The sequence below is a fragment of the Mobula birostris genome, chromosome 8 (assembly GCF_030028105.1).
Source record: "Mobula birostris isolate sMobBir1 chromosome 8, sMobBir1.hap1, whole genome shotgun sequence".
Taxonomy (NCBI): domain Eukaryota; kingdom Metazoa; phylum Chordata; class Chondrichthyes; order Myliobatiformes; family Myliobatidae; genus Mobula; species Mobula birostris.
In genome coordinates, this window is record NC_092377.1 from 82,670,559 (window position 1) to 82,692,349 (window position 21,791).

General features: G+C 40.4%; 1 protein-coding gene and 1 long non-coding RNA gene across 3 annotated transcripts in view; one reads left to right on the top strand and one right to left on the bottom strand.

The window, feature by feature from the left end:
- Window positions 1-21,791, top strand: part of LOC140201442 (uncharacterized) — a 74,629-nt gene that overhangs the window by 19,016 nt on the left and 33,822 nt on the right. The window lies entirely within an intron of this gene.
- Window positions 1-21,791, bottom strand: part of LOC140201441 (uncharacterized) — a 34,366-nt gene that overhangs the window by 3,507 nt on the left and 9,068 nt on the right. Inside the window, exons 2-7 of one of the 2 annotated variants that reach the window (XM_072265554.1) lie at window positions 18,373-19,720; window positions 9,488-10,465; window positions 8,886-8,980; window positions 7,267-7,434; window positions 6,533-6,690; window positions 5,882-6,152 (exon numbers count right to left, since the gene is read on the bottom strand). In XM_072265554.1, the coding sequence (XP_072121655.1) occupies window positions 6,111-6,152; window positions 6,533-6,690; window positions 7,267-7,434; window positions 8,886-8,980; window positions 9,488-10,465; window positions 18,373-19,718 (2,787 nt within the window). In that variant the 5' untranslated portion in view covers window positions 19,719-19,720 and the 3' untranslated portion in view covers window positions 5,882-6,110. Of the gene's footprint in view, window positions 1-5,881; window positions 6,153-6,532; window positions 6,691-7,266; window positions 7,435-8,885; window positions 8,981-9,487; window positions 10,466-18,372; window positions 19,721-21,791 lie in introns of those variants that run through there. The other variant, XM_072265553.1, reaches the window with a different exon arrangement.

Genomic DNA, 21,791 nt, shown 5'->3' on the forward strand with positions numbered 1-21,791 from the left:
CTTCCTCCACCATCAACGCTGTCTTCACCTGCATCTCTTCCATATCGCACACGTCTGCCCTCACCCTCATCCCCACAACCCCACCAGGGATAGGATTTCTCTTGTCCTCACCTACCATTCCACCAGCCTCCGCATCTAGCATTTAATTCTCCATAACTTCTACATCTCCAACAGGATCCCACCACAAAGCACATTCCCCCCCACCCCCACCCACCCCACCATTTTCTGCTTTCTGCAGAGATCGCTGCCTACGGACTCACTTGTCTGCTCCTCCTTCTGCACTGCTTTCCCTCCTGGTACTTATCCTTGCAAATGGAACAAGTGCCACATCTGCCTCTACACCTCCTCCCTCACCACTACTCAGGGCTCCAAGCAGTCCTTTCAGGTGAGGCGACACTTCTAGTGTATCTGGTGCTCCCAGTGTGGCCTCCTGTATACTGATGAGATCCGACGTGGATTGGGAGACTGCTTCGCTGAACACCTACCAGAAAAAGTGGGATCTAACAGTAGCCACCCATTTCAATTCTGCTTCTCATTCCCATTCTCACACGTCAGTCCATAGCCTCCCCTACTGCTGCAATGAGGCCACACTCAGACTGAAGGAGCAACACCTTCTATTCTGTCTGCGTAGCCTCCAACCTGATGGCATGAACATCGATTTCTCAAACTTCTGGTAATTGCCCTGTCCTCTCCACCATTTTCCATTCCTGTCTCTCTCTTACCTCACCTCCTTACCTGCCCATCACCTCCCTCTGGTGCTCCTTCTCCTTCCCTTTCTTCTATGGTCTTCTATCTTCTTATCACCTTAAACAATCAACTTCCCAGCTCTTTACTCCTCCCCCTCTCATGGTTTCACATATCACCTACCACCATGTACTTCTTTTCTCCCCCTACCTTCTTACTCTGACTTCTCTTTCTTTCCAGTCCTGATGAAGGGCCTCGGCCTGAAACGTCAATTGCTTACTCTTTTCCAGAGACACTGCCTGGCCTGCTCAGTTCCTCCAGCATTTTGAGTGTGTTGCTTTGGATTTCCAGTATCTGCAGATTTTGACATGTTTGTTGTCATACTTCTGCTTAGACCATGAAATTCTGATTTTCATGTTCCTTATCCTCATCAACCACTTTATATATTGTTCTTATAGAGGCATGAGAGGAGCTGACCAAAGTAGATTGGAAGGGGGCACTAGCAGGGATGATGGCAGAGCAGCCACGGCGAGACTTTCTGAGAGCAACTTGGATGGCGCAGGATAAATACATCCCATAGAAGTTGTAGTATTCTAAAAGGCAGGATGACGCATCCGTGGTTGACAGAGGAAGTCAAAACCATGGGCATTTAATCAAGCAAAAATTAATGGGAAGTTAAAGGATTAAAGGATTGGGAAACTTTTAAAAACCAACAGAAAGCAAATAAAAAATCCTTGGCGGGGTGGAAGAGATGAAGTATAAAGGAAGGTAAGCTAGCCAACAATATCAAAGAGGATACCAAACTTTTTTTTTTCCAGATATATAGAGTAAAAGAGAGGCGCGAGTAGATATCAGACTGCTGGAAAATTATGCTGCAACGTTAGTAATGGGGGACAAGGAAAAAGTATTTTGCATCAGTCTTCACTTTGCGGAAGACGAGCAGTATGCATGATGTTCGAGGGTACCGGGGGAAGAAGTGAGTGTAGTTGTTACTACAAGGGAGAAGGTGGTTGGGAAGCTGAGTTGTCTGAAGGTAGATAAGTCAACTGGACCAGGTGGACTACACCCCAGAGTTCTGAAAGATGTAGTTGAAGAGATTGTGGAGGCATTAGTAATGATCAATAGATTCTGGGATGGTTCTGGAGGGCTGAAAAATTGCAGATGTCAATCCTTAAAGGGAGGGAGACAGAAGAAAGGAAATTACAGGCCAGTTAGCCTAACTTCAGTGGTTGAGAAGATGTTGGAGTCAATTGTTAAGGATGTGGTTTCGGTGTACTTGGAGGCACATGATAAAATAGGTCAAAATCAACATAGTTTCCTTAAGGGGAAATCTTGCCTGCCAAATCTGTTGTAATTCTTTGAGGAAATAATAAGAAGGGCAAAAGAGAATTTGTGGATGTTGTGTACTTGAATTTTCAGAAGGCCCTTGACAAGGTGCTACCCATGAAGCTGCTTAACAAGTGAAGAGTCCATGGTATTACAGGAAAGATACTAGCATGGATAGAGCATTGGCTGATTGGCAGAATAAAGAATGAAGGGAGCCTTTTCTGATTGGCTGCTGGCGACTAGCGGTGTTCCACAGGGGTCAATTATTTCTATGTTGTATATCAATGATTTACAGTGCCTTTAAACAGTATTTACCACCTCCCCCCTCCCCCCCCAGGAAGTTTTCATGTTTCATTGTTTTACAACATTGAATCATAGTGGATTTAATTTGGTTTATTTTGACGCTGATCAACAGAAAGATACTCTTTCGTGTTAAAGTGAAAACAGATCTCTACAAAGTAATCTAAATTAATTACAAATATAAAACATAAAATAGTTGATTGCACAAGTATTTATTCCCTTTAATATGGCATGCTAAATCATCACAGGTGCAGCTAACTGGTTTTAGAAGTCATATAATTAGTTAAATGGAGATTTGTTTTTGGAGACCTGTGTGCAGTCAAAGTGATTCAATTGACTGTAGTAAAAATACACCTGTATCTGGAAGGTCCAACTGCTGGTGAGTCAGTATCCTGCCAAAAACGACAGCATGAAGACAAAAGAACACTCCAAGCAACTGCAAGGTTATTGAAAAGCACAAGTCAGGAGATGGGTACAAGAAAATTTCCAAGTCACTGACTAACCCTTGGAGTACAGTTAAGTCAATCATCAAGAAATGGAAAAAATATGGCACAGCTGTAAATTTGCCTAGAGCAGCCCGACCGTGCAAGAAGGGGACAGTGAGGGAGGCCACCAAGAAACGTATGACAACTCTGGAGGAGTTACAAGCTTCAGTGGCTGAGATGGGAGATTCTGCACATACAACAACTGATGTCTGGGTGCTTCACCAGTCGCAGCTTTATGGGATAGAGGGAAAGAGAAAGCCACTGTTGAAAGAAAAACTCATATGAAATCTTGGCTAGAGTTTGCCATAAGGCATATGGAAGACTCTGAAGTTAGCTGGAAGAAAGTTCTATGGTCTGATGAAATCAAAATTGAGCTTGTGAAGGTAGAGGGTAAAATAAATGCAGCAAAATACAAGGAAATCCTGGAGGTAAACCTGATGCAGTCTGCAAGAGAACCGCGACTTGGGAGAAGATTTCTTTTCCGGCAAGACAATGACCCCAAGCTCAAAGCCAAAGATACACGTGAATGGCTTAGAAACAACAAAGTTAATATCCTGGAGTGATCAAGTCAGAGTCCAGACCTCAATCCAATTGAGAATTTGTGTCTGGACTTGAAAAGGGCTGTTCACTCACGATCCCCACACAATCTGACAGAGCTTGAGCAGTTATGTACAGAAGAATGGGAAAAAATTGCAATGTCCAGATGTGCAAAGCTGATAGAGACCTATCCACACAGATTCAAGGCTGTAATTGCTGCAAAAGGTGCATGTACTAAATACTGACTTGATGGGGGTGAATACTTAATCAATTATTTTGTGTTTCATATTTGAAATTAACTTAGATCACTTTGTGGAGTACTAGACCATAAAATCAAGCTGAGGGTTTATAAAGACACTGTTGAAGCCTCACTTGGACTATTGTGAGCAGTTTTGGGCCCCTAGTGGGTTCAGGGGAGATTCCTGAGAAAGATTCCATGAATGAAAAGCTTATCATATGAAAAACGAATGATGGCTCTGAACCTTTACTCTCTGGAAGTTAGAAGAATGGAGGTGAGGGGAGGGGGTGGGATCTCATTGAACCCTATCGATGGAGTGGATGTAGAGAGGATGTTTCCTAAAGTGGGGGAGTCTCGAACCAGAGGGCACAGCCTCAGAATACAGGGATCTCCCTTTAGAACGGTGATGAAGAGGAATTTCTTTAGCTAGAGAGCAATGAATCTGTGGAATTCATTGCCACAGGTAGCTTTGGAGGCCAGGTCATTGGGTGTATTTAAGGCAGAGGTTGTTAGGTTCTTGATTAGTCAAGGCATGAAAGGTTACGAGGAGAAGGCAGGAGAAAGAGGTTGAGAGGCAAATGGACCAGCCATAATGAAATGGTGGAGTAGACTCGATGGGCCAAATGATCTAATTCTGCTCCTACGTCTTCTGATCTTACTAAGTGGTCCTTTTCCCATGTACCTCTACATGTAGAATAAGTGGTAAATGGTTGGTAATGAGTTTGGTGTTCGCAGCAACTACCGAAACTAGTAATGTAATATAATAAGAATACATGCATGGGCACTAAACATATGCAGAAACCAGTCAATAAATTAGCTTGTCATTCTCTTCAATACAACTGCAAGTATTTGTAAACTGAAGATTGATTGATTACACCCATTCTTTGCAAGAGAACAAATTGGATGAGGTAGTATCTGTGAAGGCAGAGGGATGGGTGATGTTTCAGATCAAGACCCTGCATCAGGACTGAGAGTGTAGAGGGGAGATAACCGGTATAAAGAGGTAAGGCAGGGGCTGGTCAATGAGAAATGGAACCAAGTGAGGTAATGAGCAGATAGAACAAAATGGAGAGCTGTGAAGTTGGAAGGCAGTGAATGGTGGGTGATAAGTAGAGACAGATGAAGAGTGAGGGAAATAAAGAGCAGATGAAGCCAGGTTGAGGTGTATGATGAATGTAAAGTTGGATATAGAGACTGTAAGTAATAAATAAGAGATAGAGACTGTAGATTCTGGAATGTGATAATAAGGTGATGTGGAATCAGATAAGGGAGAGAAGATGGGACTTGTTACAGCTCACCTCCGCTCACCTCCTTCCAGAAACACCTTATTTTATTCCCTTCCCCTACTTAATTCTATCTGGCTACCACCTACACATTTAACCTACTGGGTCTCCTATCCCTTTCCCCCATCTAGGTTCCGTTTGCCCACTATGCCTCTCTTAACTGCCAGCCTGCCTTACTGGCCATCTCCCCTCTGCACTTTCAGTTCTGGATCAGGGTTTCAACACAAAAGTGACAAAGTAAGTTGGCCAATCACCTCATCATAAAAACTAATCATTGTTGCATCAATCATTAATCTTTGCATCAAAAATTACAGGTCGAGTGATACTCAGTATAGATCTTTTCCTAGAAAGTCTTAACAGAAGAGTGCTTTGTTGAGTGTTCTATATGCTTGAAGCTGTTAAAAAAAACAATAAAAAGCAGTAGATCATATCTGAAGATAACTCTGAGCAAATTCCAGCACAATTTTGGTTCTAGCTGAGTGACCTTGAAATAGTGTTTGAATAGAGAATGTGGTATGTGGCAATTCAACTTCAGCTCCTGTTGTGAATGATGGAATGGAGTTGTATGATGACTGCATCATTGTGTGTGATCCCGGTACAAAGAAACCATCTGGTACACAAGTGTGGAATCTTACGCCCGTCACAACAAAATGATGAGAAATTTAATTTATTTCCTTTTAATTCAAAAGCAAGTGATAATGTGATCCAATTTTTTAACAAATATTTCTTAGTAAAGTGGTGTAAATATTAAGAAAGGATCTTAATATTTTCTTGAGTGTAATGGGATTCTGGCAATTTCCCATGAAGTGTATTACACCATAACAAGGGGAAGACAGGGGAACTCCAGCATATATGTAGCTTTATTTTTGGAGGAGGTGCATATTGGAATATTTAGGAATCAATCATTTTGGACTACATAGTGGAACAAAGCTTTCTTTTGACTCAGTGAAAATTACTTTGGAAAGGTTTACAATATACATGTTAAGCAAATCTAGTAAAATAGATGGAACACAAATAAAGTTAAACGTTTGCCATGCTTTCAGAATTAAATTGTTCTAAATGTTAAAAGATGCATTTTCAAATACTACAGTACTGCTTATAAAATTATTCTGCTAACCTACAATGATAAACTTTCCAGCATTTAAGGATATGTTGTGGGCTTCCTGCAGCAAATTTATTAGAAAACTCAAATTCATACTCTTTGTCTATTAGTCCCTCTAGTTGACAGCATTGCTGCTGACAGATGAGTAACAATGTTCAAGTAGCTGCTTTTATTTTCCCATACGGTTGACCCAAAGCCTAATGAAGAAAAAAGTTAAAGACAAACCCTTAAAACAAATCCTCTGTCAACATTCACCATATTGTCAAATGGAACTTAATAAATTAGCTACAACAATGAGCATTCTCAAAACAATTAATAATATTTGATCAACAAAATAATTACACAAATGTCTAACATTTTAATTAAGATGCTGGAAAGACCTCTCCATTCCACAAGTGTTAAAAAGATAAACTTTACATTAGAAATATGATTTTGAGTGCATTGTCTATGATCAACTATTCTTTGTAGAAATATATCATTGTTTCTGGGGTTGAGTAGTGTTAAGGATCAGTCACTTCCAATATTTCAATACTAAAATTAAAAAATAAATTCTTAAGCAGAAATGTGAAGTACTTACAGACACGTGTCTTCTCAGTGTGGACATATCTGTGAAAGTTCGCTCACAAGCCCTGCACTTGTAAGGCTTCTCCCCTGTGTGAATTCTTTGGTGACGCCGAAGTGCCCCCTGTTGGGTAAAAGCTTTTCCACATTGTTCACAAAAATATGGACGTGTTTCTGTAAAACAAAAAGATTCAAAAAAATCATCACAAATAATGATAATAAAATACTGTAACTTTCATCCTGAACAACCTATTCTGAAAAGTGCAATGACTGATCCCCAGTTGATTGGTAGTCTCTGATGTGCTTTGTGGCCAGTTTAGTTGTTTTGCATGGTCTATCTCAGTAGCTTGCCAATCTCAAGTGGCCAAAAATGCAACTGAGGAATTTCACTCCAAGAATTCAAATACATATGATATTCCAGGCTCCATAAACATTGCATGGGATGCAAGAAGCAAGCAAATTTTGCTAATTTATTTTTTTAAATTATTGGTTAGCCCGTTCATGCCAATTCTGAACAACGTAGCTTAGGAAGGGAAAGAAGAGTTTTGAAGGATATGGAATGAGTTGCAAAGGGAAAATAGAGAAGTTGGAAGTGTTTTCATCTGAACAGAGAAGTTCAAATAATGATTTATCTACCTCACAATGAGTCTTACTTTGACCTGCATAGAAACTCAAAAGGAATAAGCAAAACTTTGGGTAAACAGATATTGTGAAGAGACATTAATCCCCCTAAACAGAGTTGCTGCAGACCTGCATGTATATTGCTGTGTTGGGCCAAGGAGGCTCTCAGACCAAAGGTTTTCCCACACGCATCACATTTGTAAGGTTTTGCACCCATATGACATCGCTTGTGACATTTCAAGTACTCATTGGTGGCAAAATGCTTCCCACAAACATCACAGCCATAAAGGCGCTCCCCTGCAAAATAAATGAAACATTATCCATCACTTGTCCAAGCAAACTGTTTAAATAAGAATCTAATAAATTATGAATATCCTAATTCAGAATTCCACTTATAACATACATTAATAAAATAATTAATAAAACAGTGGTCATTTATCTATTTCTAAAATAGATAAATGGCTACTGTAGATTCAAGAATGCCAGGTCTATGCGGTATTCAACTTCCATGCATGAAAATTTCACCAGCAATCACCGACAGCAATTATGAGTTGGAATCCTGGTCAGTTTTCCCTCTCTACTGGAGGTACAAAGATGAGAAAACTCAATTTACCTGAGGAATTAAACTGGTATCTTTCCACTTGAGGAATCGAGCAGGTACTAATAGTTAATTAGATATTCTACTCAAGCTGTACCAATTAAGTGGAATCAAACAAGAAACTCAATGTTTTTTTTACTGAGAAGCAGAATACAGTTAATCCCAAATATAACATTTTAAATACATCAATTAAGACTTGGCTTATAGTATAGAAGAGAAAGAGTTCCCTAATGATGCTGGAAACCTCTGACTGTTTCTTTTTAAAATAAAAAGATCACTCTTACAAAAGCAGTTTGGTACAGGCATTACACCAGCGAGAAATTGTTCTTCGAGGTTTTACAAACAGATTTTTAAAAGAAAATTCTGTTATTCTGGATTGATTTTACTTCGAAAATGGTATCATGAAAAAGATCTGAAAAGTGCTTTATAAATGCCAGCTGCCATAATCATTGTATAACTACTAATGTATAATGATGCATTAAAGGTGAAACCCAAAAAACTCTATAGATTAGGATATCTGTCCTTTTTGGTGGTTGATAAATATGGGACATACCCCAGCAATTAATTGTTTCACATAGTATTTTCATTGTTTCAAATGATAATTTTATAGACACGATAATTTTTAGAGGAGCAATGGACCAGATAATGATGGATCAACATTAGTAATAGTTATTCACTTCTCACAAGCTATCAGCAACTTACCGGCCTTCTACGGCTACATGACTTCCAAAGCCTTGCTTGCCTCATAGCTACAGTGTTTTTCAGAATGGAGTGGACAGCGTGTGACAATGAGGTTGTAGCCATTGGAAACTTTCCTGCTCAGATTACCCCAATGGCTTTCTAGCAGAAAGCCTATTCCACTAGTTGCACTAGTATTTGAACATCAGAAACATTTAGAAAGAGTTGAGAAACATGTACTGTAAGTACTTAAAAATACATAACAGAACTTTTAAAAGAAAGTGTATTTAATACACAATGTAAGTTGGAAGCATCTGATTCAAACAAAGTGTGAAAAGGTGTAGGATTATAATGCAGGTCAGCAACCCATTCAAATGATAGCGACTGCACTAGATAACAACCAAATACATGTCAGAAGTATTATGAAATTCTGCAAAAAAATCTCTTAATATATTCCATGATTGTTGCTTACCTGTATGTGTTCTCTTATGGCCATTTAACTTGGCCTTATCAGTGAAACAGGCTCCACAATCCTCACAAATATAGGGTTTTTCTCCAGTATGTGACCTGCAATTAGTACAAAAATAAAGTTTTAAAATTTTTGTCTATGCACAATAATAGTTTCAATAAATTCCAAAAATAAAGATATACCACATGAATTTTAGAGATAGGCAAAATTAAAATTCATTTGTATGCAAATATGACTGCAAATCGTAGAATTCTTTACGATGTGTAATGCTAGCCAACAACTATGCGCTTTACTTCCAGTTGCAAGTTACTGCTTAGTAAAAGCAATTAAATGGGCAACATAGTTCAAGTTCTAACTCCTAAAGGCATACATGAGGAAATAGCTCCCCTTCCACTTATCAGGCAATTTAAACTTCACATCAGATATCGATTTGTCAACCTATGGCACAGAATTTTAAATAATTAGATAAAAGTTAAATCACACAAGAAGGGGAGACACAATAGGGTTTTGCCCAGTTGACCTTAATATCAGAAGGGAGCACTTTGTACAAACACACAAAGATTGTTAAAAAATGAACAAACATAAACCAGGTGTAAAGATGTGACCTTGTGTGAATTTTGAGCTGTGACGGTTGGGCAAATCGAGAATGGCATATGGAGCACTCATAAGGCTTCTCTCCTGTGTGTGTCCGCATATGGAATACCAGCGCAGTTCGTGAACTCAGAATCTTTCCACAAACAGAGCATAATGGACGTTTTATACGCCCTTCATGCTTCCGAGCATAGTGGGTCCGCACATCCCTTTTCCTCTTAAACGTAGCATTGCATAGAGTGCAAGCAAAGTGCCTTTCATCACTGTGAACACAAGCACAGTGCTCTTTCCAGCTGTTGTGGGTTGCAAAAGCCTTGCCACAAATCTCACAGTGATATACTTTCCCAGGTAGTGACTGGTGTATGTCTTTGCAGTGAATCACATACTCCTTTCTGGACTCAAATTCATCATCACACTTATCACACTTAATAATGTGATTTGATTTTTGTGATCTTCCTTTTTTACTGTCTTTCCTTGTTTCAGAGTCCTCGTCAGAATCACTTGGTTCAGGATCATGTTCATTTGAGTAGTCTACATCTTTATCATTATCATCCTCATACTCTGTGCTATTTTCTTCGTTACCCTCTACTCCACACTCTTCTTCAGCATCATTGTCATCACCATCATTTTCAAAGTCTTCAGTTTCATCATCTCCACTACCTTCATTCATAACATGACATCCTTTGTTATTTGGTAGGCCATTTTGTGCATTTGTACATTTTGTATCTTTGCCTTTATCTTCTTTAGTTTCATTTATATCACTGCATTCTGTAATTTCTCTATGAGATGTACTCTGTTGCTCTTCATCACGTGCTTCCTTGTTATTGCTAGTGTTCACGACCAAGTCATTATCTTCTGATCTATCCCATTTGTCTCTGTTACTACTGACATCCATGACAATACCAGCAATTTCATCTGGCTTATCTACCTGTGGCACTACTTTCCAGTACATAAATGGTGGCTTCTTCTCTTGACCAGATTCATGTATCTTTCTGTTAAAAAAATACACTTAATTCAATATTATTATTCAAGTTCAAAAAGTATAAATGCTTTCCTTTTGATCAGAAATAAAAACACATCAATTACGGAATAAAAATCATGTCTTAATCTTTGATGTGCATAATCTTATTTAGTGAACATCAGCAAATTAACATCTCTTGGACATTGCTTACGAGTGGTTTGATTTCCCATCAATAATACATTTAATAAGTGACGCAGAGATAATTCACATTCACAGATTTGTTGGATCTATATGCAGCCATCCATCAGAAAGGAGAATGACGAGTACCTTTCTTTTGTTTCAATTGCTTCTGTGGAGCACAATACACAATTATTTGCATATCCTTCGAAATTCATACTCAATACGTTCAGAACAAAACAATTTCATTGGTAGGAGGACTGCACAGTTGCTTAAATATTCAAATCACTTTAACATACTGCACACCTCAAGCTTAGACATATAAAAGCTCTGATTTCTATTGTTAACATTTCAAAATATTCAGTGAATATGATCTGATAAAGATAGTTTGATCTTGCTCAAAGGCAGTTGAATCAGGAAGATGAAAAAAGGATATCAGGGTCTTCTTTTGCATTTCAGAAGAAATGCCAAGGAAGTATCTTTTGTTTTTAATGTAACTATAGTTCTTAATGTAAGCAATTATTTAAAAGAAATAATTCTGTCTCTGAACATTTACCGGATGTTATAGGCAGAATGAGCAACGAGTGAAAGGGGGAATGGTGAGGGCCCACATGGTCATATAATGTGTGGCATATCAAAATCACTGCATCATAATGGTTGGATTTGATTTCCACAGCATTCCTAAATTGAAACGATACATGTAGGTAGGCACTTTCTCCAGGGTGATAAAGAAACAATAAAGAATATAGTGCCTTACCATGTCTTTGTGACATCCTAATTCATTATTTTTGTAGTACCATTGGTGTTGTTATAAGGAACATGTAACAATTTTGAATACATAAAACAAATAAACTGATAGCAATATTTTCTTGTCAGTGTTGTTGATGGATGAATATTAGTTTGGATACCTGAATAACACAAATGTACCATAGAATTCTGTTTTGCACCTTCTATTATTTTTCTAGCAATCACTTCAGCTCTTACAAAAGTGAACATTTCACCATCATTAACATGTTGGGCTTTTTATTACATGCCATCAGAATTTTTAATATTGGTTGCATTATCACCAGAGTATAAAGATTCCTTTTAGAACAATTAGCTCAATTTTAAAACTGATTTGCACTTGTTTCAGATGGAAGAGGGGTAAACAATGAGAAATTCATGCAATATTTGCCATTCATGTTCTAAGAAATATCAAGACTTGAGAATGCCACAATTAATATGTGGATTTTAGAAAGGTTTCTTTGCTTTATTGACTGAGGCAGTTCTGAAAAAAATGATCTATTCTTTATAAATATATTGGAAGGACTCTGATTCTGTAACTCCACCATGGAGGGGCCTAAGCCCGGCTATGAAAGGAGGAAGGTTGTGCATGGGGCCAGCAACTCCATCCCATTAAGCCCAGTGCTACAGAAACACCAACAGAAGCTCCAAAGACCTCATGGTTGGGAGAGGAAGGATCTTTGAAGATGGGCTACACCTGGGGACAATTTGAAAGACTGGCCCAAGAGAGAGGACTCTGGTGAGCTGTGGGCCTAAAGATAGACAAGTCCCCTAGTCCTAATGGAATGCATCCCAGGGTACTGAAAGAAATGGCAGAGGTTATTATAGAGGCTTTGGTGATAATTTATAAAAATTCTCTGGACTCTGGGCTTGTCCTGGCAGACTGGAAGGTGAATGTTGCACCACTGTTCATAAAAAAAAATGTAGGCAAAAGGTGGTAACTTTAGACCAGTTTAACATCTGTAGTTGGGAAAATGCTTGTAGCTATCATTAAAGAAAAAGTAGCAAGGCACCTGAAAAGAAATGAATCCATCAGGCAGACGCAGCATGGATTCAGCAAAGGCAGGTCCTGTTTGACAAACTTACTGGAGTTCTTTGAGGATATTACAAGCACAATAGATAGAGAGGAACAGATGGACTTTATTTACTTGGATTTCCAGAAGGCGTTCAATAAGGTGCCACAAAAAAAACCCATCCATGAGAATGCATAGAGTTGGGGGTGATGTATTAGCATGGATAGAGGATTGGTTAATCAATGGAAAGCAGAGAGTTGGGACACATGGGTGTTCCTCTGGTTGGCAATCAGTAGTGAGCGGTGTGCCATAGGGGTCTGTGCTGGGCCCACAACTGTTCACGATATACATTAATGATCTGGAAGCGGGGACCGAGTGTAGTGTTTCCAAGTTTGCTAATGACACTAAATTGAGTGGAAAATCAAATTGAAGACACGGAGACTCTGCAGAGAAATATAGATAGGTTGGTGGGCAAAGGTCTGGCAGATGGAGTACAATGTTGGTAGATGCAAGGTCATCCACTTTGGAAGGACAAATGTAAGAACATATTATTATTTAAATGATAAAAGATTTAGAGGGACTTGGGAGTGCTTGTGCATGGATCACAAAAGGTTGGTTTGCAGGTGTAGCAGGCTATCAAGAAGCAAATGGAATGTTGGTATTCATTGATAGAGGGATTGAATTTAAGAGCAGGGAGGTTATGCTGCAACTGTACAGGGTACTAGTGAGGCCGCATCTGGAGTACCACGTGCAGTTCTGGTCTTCCTACTTGAGGAAAGATATACTGCCTTTGGAGGCGGTGCAGACGAGGCTCACCAGGTTGATTCCAAAGTTGAGGGGGTTAGACTATGAGGAAAGGTTGGGACTGTACTCGCTGGAATTCAGAAAGATAAGAGGAGATTTTATAGAAACATATAAAATTATGAAAAGGATAGATAAGATAGAGGTGGGAAAGTTGTTCCCACTGGTAAGTGAGACTAGAACTAGGGGACATAGCCTAAATATTTGGGGGAGTAAATTTAGGACGGAGATGAGGAAGAACTGCTTTTCCCAAACAGTGGTGAATCTGTGGAGGTCTCTGCCCATTGAAGAAGTGGAGGCTACCTCAGTAAATATATTTAAGGTTGGATAGATTTTTGCAATAATAGGGGAATAAAGGGTTATAGGGAAAAGGCAGGTAAGTGGAGAAGAGTCCATAGTCAGATCAGCCATAATCTTATCGAATGGCTGAGCAAGCACGACGGGCCTGATGGCCTATTCCTGCTCCTATTTCTTATGTTTTTAAGTAACATAATAACCAACGAATATCCAGTGGTAGACTCAATTGTTTAAAAAAAGTTCTATGTTCAAAATTAGTTGCATTATTTAGTTATATCTTTATAAAACTCAAAAACTTCCATTGGGGCACTAGACATTCTCAAATATCATTGATAAATGTACTGGACTTGAACAGGTCATTTCTTCAGTGGTTTGATTGGGGCACGACTGGTCAAGCGCGTGAAGTCAGCCAGTGAGAACAGCGAGAAGAGTTTAAAGGCAGAAGGTTACTTCTTCAGCGGTTTAATCAGGGCACAACTGCACAAGCATGTGGATGTCAGCCAATTAGAACAGTGAGAAGAGTTTAAAAGGAGACAGCTTTACAGAGTGGTCATCAGAGGAGCAGGCGACGGAGTAGAGGGAGACAGAGTAGGAGGGCTTCGGCGATAACGGATCGAGGCAAGGTGGGTTGCCTGAGTAGAATACAGACAGGAAGTATGTGTGTGAGGCCGGTTTTCAGTGCTCGGTGTCAGATGTGGGAAGTCCGGGAGACTCCCAGCCTCCCGGACAGCCACATCTACACCAGGTGCGTCCTTAGGGACCTCGTTAGGGAAATGGAGATGCAGCTCGATGACCTTGGTCTGCTCAGGGAGAGTGAGGAGGTGATAGAGAGGAGCTACAGGCAGGTACTCACACTGGGGCCTGGGGAGATAGTGGGTAACAGTCAGGAAAGGGAAGGGCAGGAGTCAGAGACTAGAGAGCACCCCTGTGGCTGTACCCCTTGACAATAAGTACTCCTGCTTGAGTACTGTTGGGGGGGGGGGGGGGAAATGACCTACCTGGGTGAAGCAACAGTGGCTGTGCCTCTGGCAGAGAGTCTGGCCCTGTGGCTCAGAAGGGTAGGGAAGAGAAGAGGGTGGCAGCAGTGATAGGGGACTCTATAGTTAGGGGGTCAGGCAGGCGATTCTGTGGACGCAGGAAAGAAGCACAAATGGTAGATTGCCTCTCAAGTACCAGGGTCCGGAATGTTTCTGATCGCATCCAAGATATCCTGAAGTGGGCAGGAGAACAGCCAGAGGTCATGGTATATATTGGTATCAACGACATTGGCAGGAAAAGGGTGGAGGTCCTAAAAAAAGACTACAGGGAGTTAGGAAAGAAATTGAGAAGCAGGACCACAAAAGTAGTCATCTCGGGATTACTGCCTGTGCCACGCGACAGTGAGTATAGGAATAGAGTGAGGTGGAGGATAAATGCGTGGCTGAGGGATTGGAGCGGGGGCAGGGATTCAGATTTCTGGATCATTGGGACCTCTTTTGGGGCAGGAGTGACCTGTACAAAAAGGACGGGTTGCACTTGAATCCCGGGGGACCAATATCCTGGTGGGGAGGTTTGCTAAGGCTATTGGGGAGAGCTTAAGCTAGGATTGCTGGGGGTGGGAACCAAACTGAAGAGATGGAGGAAGAGGCAGTTGGCTCACAAATAGAGAAAGCTTGGAGACTGTGAGAGGGAGGATAGGCAGGTGATCAAGAAGGGACCCGCTCAGACTGATGGCTTGAGATGTGTCTATTTTAATGCAAGGAGTATTATGAACAAAGTTGATGAGCCGCAGGACGTGGATCAGTACTTGGAGCTATGATGTTGTGGCCATTACAGAATTGGATGGCTCAGGGGCAGGAATGGTTACTTCGAGTGCCAGGGTTTAGATGTTTCAGAAAGGACAGGGAGGGAGGCAAAAGAGGTGGGGGCGTGGCACTGTTGATCTGAGATAGTGTCACGGCCATAGAAGGAGGAAGACATGGAGGGACTGTCTACGGAGTCTCTGTGGGTGGAAGTTAGGAACAGGAAGGGGTCAATAACTCTACTGGGTGTTTTTTTTTATGGACCATTCAATAGTAACAGGGACATCGAGGAGCAGATAGGGAGACAGATTCTGGAAGGGTTTAATAATAACAGGGTTGTTGTGGTGGGAGATTTTAATTTCCCAAATATCGATTAGCATGTCCCTAGAGCGAGGGGTTTAGATGGGGTGAAGTTTGTTAGGTGTGTTCAAGAAGGTTTCTTGACACAATATGTAGCTAAACCTACAAGAGGAGAGGCTGTACTTGATCTGGTATTGGGAAATGAACCTGGTCAGGTGTCAGATCACCTGGTCAGGTGTCAGTGGGAGAGCATTTTGGAGATAGTGATCACAACTCTATCTCCTTTACTATAGCATTGGAGAGGGATCAGAACAGACAAGTTAGGAAAGTGTTTAATTGGAGTAAGGGGAAATATGAGGCTATCAGGCAGGAACTTGGAAGCCTAAATTGGGAATAGATGTTCTCGGAAATGTACGGAGCAAATATGGCAAATGTTCAGGGGATATTTGTGTGGAATCTGCATAAGTACATTCCAATGAGACAGGAAAAGGATGGTAGGGTACAGGAACCGTGGTGTACAAAGGCTGTTGTAAATCTAGTCAAGAAGAAGAGCTTATGAAAGGTTCAAAAAGCTAGGTAATGATAGAGAGCTAGAAGATTATAAGGCTAGCAGGAAGGAGCTCAAGAAAGAAATTAGGAGAGCCAGAAGGGGCCATGAGAAGTCCTTGGCGGACAAGATTAAGGAAAATCCAAAGGCATTCTACAGGTACCTTAAGAGCAAGAGGATAAGACGTGAGAGAACAGGACCAATCAAGTGTGACAGTGGAAAAGTGTGTATGGAATCGGAGGAGATAGCAGAGGTACTTAATGAGTACTTTGCTTCAGTATTAACTAAAGAAAAGGATCTTAGCGATTCTAGGGTTGACTTAGAGCGGACTGAAAAGCTCAAGCATGTGGATATTAAGAAAGAGGATGTGCAGGAGCTTTTGGAAAGCATCAAGTTGGATAAGTCACCGGGACCGGATGGGAAGTACCCCAGGCTACTGTGGAAGGCGAGAGAGGAGATTGCTGAGCTCCTGGTGATGATCTTTGCATCATCAATGGGGACGGGAGAGGTTCTGGAGAATTGGAGAGTTGCAGATGTTGTTCCATTATTCAAGAAAGGGAGAAGAGATAGCCCAGGAAATTATAGACCAGTGAGTCTTACTTCAGTGGTTGGTAAGTTGATGGAGAAGATCCTGTGAGGCAGGATTTATGAACATTTGGAGAGGCATAATATGATTAAGAATAGTCAGCATAGCTTTGTGACAAGCATGTCATGCCTTACGAGCCTGATTGAATTTTTTAAGGATGTGACTTAACACATTGATGATGGTAGAGCAGTAGATGCAGTGTATATGGATTTCAGCAAGGTATTTGACAAGGTACCCCATGCAAGGCTTATTGAGAAAGTAAGGAAGCATGGTTTCCAAGGGGAAATTGCTTTGTGGATCCAGAACTGGCTTGCCCACAGAAAGCAAAGAGTGGTTGTAGACGGGTCATATTCTGAATGGAGGTCGGTGATCAGTAGTGTGCCTCAGGGATCTGTTCTGGGACCCCCACTCTCCTTGATTTTTATAAATGACCTGGATGAAGAAGTGGAGGGATAGGTTTGTAAATTTGCTGATGACACAAAGGTTGGAGGTGTTGTGGATAGTGTGGAGGGCTGTCAGAGGTTACAACGGGACATTGATAGGATGCAAAAATGGGCTGAGAAGTGGCAGTTGGAGTTCAACTCACATAAGTGTGAGATGGTTCATTTTGGTAGGTCAAATATGATGGCAGAATATAGTATTAATGGTATGACTCTTGGCAGTGTGGAGGATCAGCGGGATCTTGGGGTCCGAGTCCACAGGGACAGTCAAGGCTGCTGCGCAGGTTGACTCTGTGGTTAAGAAGGCATACGGAGCATTGGTCTTCATCAATTGTGGGATTGAGTTTAGGAGCTGAGAGGTAATGTTGCAGCTATATAGGACCCTGGTCAGACCTCACTTGGAGTACTGTGCTCAGTTCTGGTCACCTCACTATGGGAAGGATGTGGAAATCATAGAAAGGGTGCAGAGGAGATTGACATGGATGTTGCCTGGATTGGGGAGCATGCCTAATGAGAATAGGTTCAGGGAACTCAGCCTTTTTTCCTTGGAGTGATAGAGGATGAGAGGTGACCTGATAGAGGTGTATAAGGTAATGAGAGGCATTGATCGTGTGGATAGTCAGAGGCTTTTTCCCAGGGCTGAAATTGTTAACACGAGAGGGCATAATTTTAAGGTGCTTGGAAGTAGATACAGAGGAGATGTCAGTGGTAGGTTTTTCTTATGCAGAGAGTGGTGAGTGTGTGGAATGGGCTGCCGGCGACGGTGGCAGAGGCGGATACGATAGGGTCTTTTAAGAGTCTCTTGGACAGGTACATGGAGCTCAGAAAAATAGAGGGCTATGGGTAACCCTAGGTAATTTCTCAGGTAAGGACATGTTCAGCACAGCTTTGTGGGCTGAAGGGCCTGTATTGTGCTGTAGTTTTTCTATGTTTGTAGATGTCACTGCATTTACAAATTCTGTGCTGAACACAATCAGACAATACAAATAGATCCTACTGAAAGGAGGTATACAGAATACTAATGGTACAGTATTGAAGGGAATTCTGAATTTTAAACAATACAGTAGAGATACTGGGTTTACCACTAATTGTTCTGTATTTATCTCTAACAGGACTAAGAACAATTTGGTACTATTTTTCATTTCAATGATTATTGTGAAAAGCAACATTAGTTTATTAAGAAACATAGCAATATTTAGGGGAATTGGAATACCTTACGTGAGTGTTGTAAGCAGACCGCTGAGCGAAGCTGGCCGGGCAATACTGGCATTTGTAAGGCTTCTCTCCTGTATGTGTTCTGATGTGGACAGTCAAGCCACATTTTGAACTGATAACTTTGTCACAAAAAGGACATGTCTGAGGAGCTCTTTTCTTCTCATGCACCCTCCTAATATGGTCATTGATGTCCTTTTGGCGTTTAAATCGCTTGTCACACAATGAACATGCAAAGGGACGCTCATTGTTATGAACAGTCAGTCTATGTTGCCTTAGGTTCTGATAATTGGAAAATATCTGAGAACATGTATTGCAGCTGTACTTTACCACAATGGTAATGTCATGCTCAGAACTCATATGAGCTTGATAGGGTTTCAAAAACTGAAAAGTCTGGTGACATTTGTCACATGTATAATTCTGATTCATGCGTTTGGAGGCACTCCGAGTTACTTTTCTCAACTCATAGTTATCTGCACTTTCGAGTTCATCCTGTATTCCATCTTCATCTTCTAGATAGGGGAGCTTCTTGATCACAATTCTAGTTTCTGAAGAATCAGCCTGGATTATTGGACTAAACCTGTGGTTATCTTTTTCAGTAATCTCATCAACAATATTAACATTCTTCATGTTCACATTTTTTGTGGCATATGTTGTTGATTTACCTATTCCTGTGCTTGGATCAATGACAGTGATTGACCCAGTGACATTTTTTTTACTTCCCTGTTGTATGCAGTCATCCAATTGCGATTGTTTTTTTTCAAATGTATTCTTTTTTGCTACTTTGTCCCAAAGTCTGTTTCTGACTGGCGCAGCAACAATCTTGGATGAATCCTTTGTCTCCAGGTCATCCAGATCCCGTGAATATGTTTTACTCCAATCATTTTCAGGTTTATTAGAAGTTTGGTGCTCTTTGCAGACTTGTTCCCTTACATCTGAACTTTGTGTCAAAAGCTTCACCTTCAAATGTTCACAAGCTTCCACAAGATCCTTACATTCTAATCTTTCAGCAACCTCTTGCATTCGATATACATTCTGTGGATCAATCTGTATTTTTGTTGTGTATACAAACTCCAAAAAGGAAGTAAAATCCTCAGTGTAAATATCCTTCAAGGTGACTGTAGCTTCCTTTTTTACAGACAGCTCATCTCTTAGGAATATTTCCCTAAAGTAATTGCTTGAGGCAGCCAACACTGCTCTGTGAACAGCAAACTCTTCCTGAACTCCAAGGTGTTCTGTATGGACAGTTACATCACACAGATGGCCAAACTGGTAAAAGGTATGCAATGCGCTCAAGAGATTTGAAGCAGCATCCTTCGATTCCATAGTAACTTTGGATGGCTCCATCCCTTTGAAAAAAGAACAGGAAAACATAAACATTGAACTAATTATTGGTCATTTAAATGTTACTCTTACTTCCTAATCAGTGACTTTATTAAATTAAGGAAATCAGGCAATATTTTGAGCAAATTTGCTTTAAGAGTCGGTAACTCCATTTTGAAGTCCAAACCATGTTCTGACGTAGATCAGGGAAATAACCCTTACTTGAAAAACCATTTAGAACCACACTTCCAGACTCCATCATATTACCATCACTTCTATCATAATCAAGAGATTTCCAAACTTCAAAGTAACTGCTCAAGGATCTGAAGAGCAACAAGAAACGTGTAAGAGTTCCCTGGTGAACATATGGTTCTGTTGCAAACAACTGTGATCGACAATTCCATTTAACCTTTTCTACTCCCATTGTAGAAAAACAACAATGTTCCAGATTTAATCATTATTCATTGACCACTAGCAATGGGCTGGGCTTCTATTGCTGCTATGCAATTATGAAGTACAATCTCTATGCCAAGTGTTAGCTGTGCTACTGAAACAAGACACACGGTGAGACAAAATTTTGGCATATGGTGTAATCTGATAACTGCAATAACAAAATTTAAATTTGGAACACCAAAAGCATTACAAATAAATGTTATCAGAGATGTACACTGCAGAAAAAGCTTTTCCATGAATATTGAAACATCAAAATAAAGATTTAAAGTGTGACAGCAGTATATTTATAATTAATTGCTGTGTCAATAGTTTAATTTATGGCATCAACTGAGAACCAGCTGGATACTGCAGCCAATATAAATATCTTCTCAACTACTAGAAGCAAATTAATATCTAACAAAAGGTGCAAGGACGTACAAGATCAGCATTTTTTTAAAAAAAGGCTCACGAAAATACTAAAGAGTGACATAGACAGCCACTGCAGATAATTGAGCAGCATTCTGAAATAAAAGTAATCTCACAGAACTTCTCAAGGGGAAACATAATTTCAATGTTAAAATTAAGAGAGAAACAGATTAAGAAACTATATTTGTCCATGACTGTCTTCATTCTCCATGTGTCCTAAAGAGCTCACAACCAAAGAAATGTGCATGTCTTGATGCTCTAAAGTACTAAATATGATGGCTGACATGTAACACCCTAAAAGTAGCAAAGTGGAGTAAGTGAATCATAGGGTTGTACACTGGTGACATATATATACTCTGATAATAGATTTACTTTGAATTACTTTTTAGTCTGTAAGATCTGCCCTGGTTGGTCCTACCGAAGTGCAACACCTCACATTTGTCTGCATTAAATTCCATCTGCCATTTTTCCAGCTGGCCCAGATTCTGCTGCAAGCTCTGATAGTCTTCCTCACTGTCCAGTGTATCTCCAATCTTGGTGTCATCTGCAAATTTGCTAATCCAGTTAACCACATTATCATACAGATTATTGATATAGATGATAAACAACAATAGACCTAACACCAGTCCCTGCAGCACTCCACTAGTCACAGGTCTCTAGTCAGAGATGCAACCATCTACTACCACTGTGGCTTCTCCCACAAAGCCAATGTCCAATCCAATTTACTGCAATATTGAATACTGAGTGATTGAACCTTCTTGACCAACTTCCCATGTAGGACCTTGTCAAATGCCTTGCTAAGGTCCATGTAGATAACATCCACTGCCTTACTTTCATCAACTTTCCTGGTAACATCCTCAAAAAACTCTTGCTCAGATTGCTTAGTTATGATCTACCATGCACAAAATCATGCTAACTATCCATAATCAGTTCATGTCCATTCAAATACTCATATATCCGGCCATTAAAATGCCTTCCAATCACTTTCTCACTATTGATGTCGGGCTCACCGGCCTAAAATTTCTTGTGTTTTTTTAGTGCCTTTCTTAAATAGAAGAACAACGTTAGCTATCCTCTAATTCTCTGGTACCTCACTTTCAGCGAAGAACAATTTAATTATCTCTACTGCAGCACCTGCAATTTCTGCACTGGTTTCCTATTGAGTCTGAGGGAACACCTGGTCAGACTCTGGGGATTTATCCACCCTAATTTGCCTCAAGAGAGCAAACACCTCCTCCT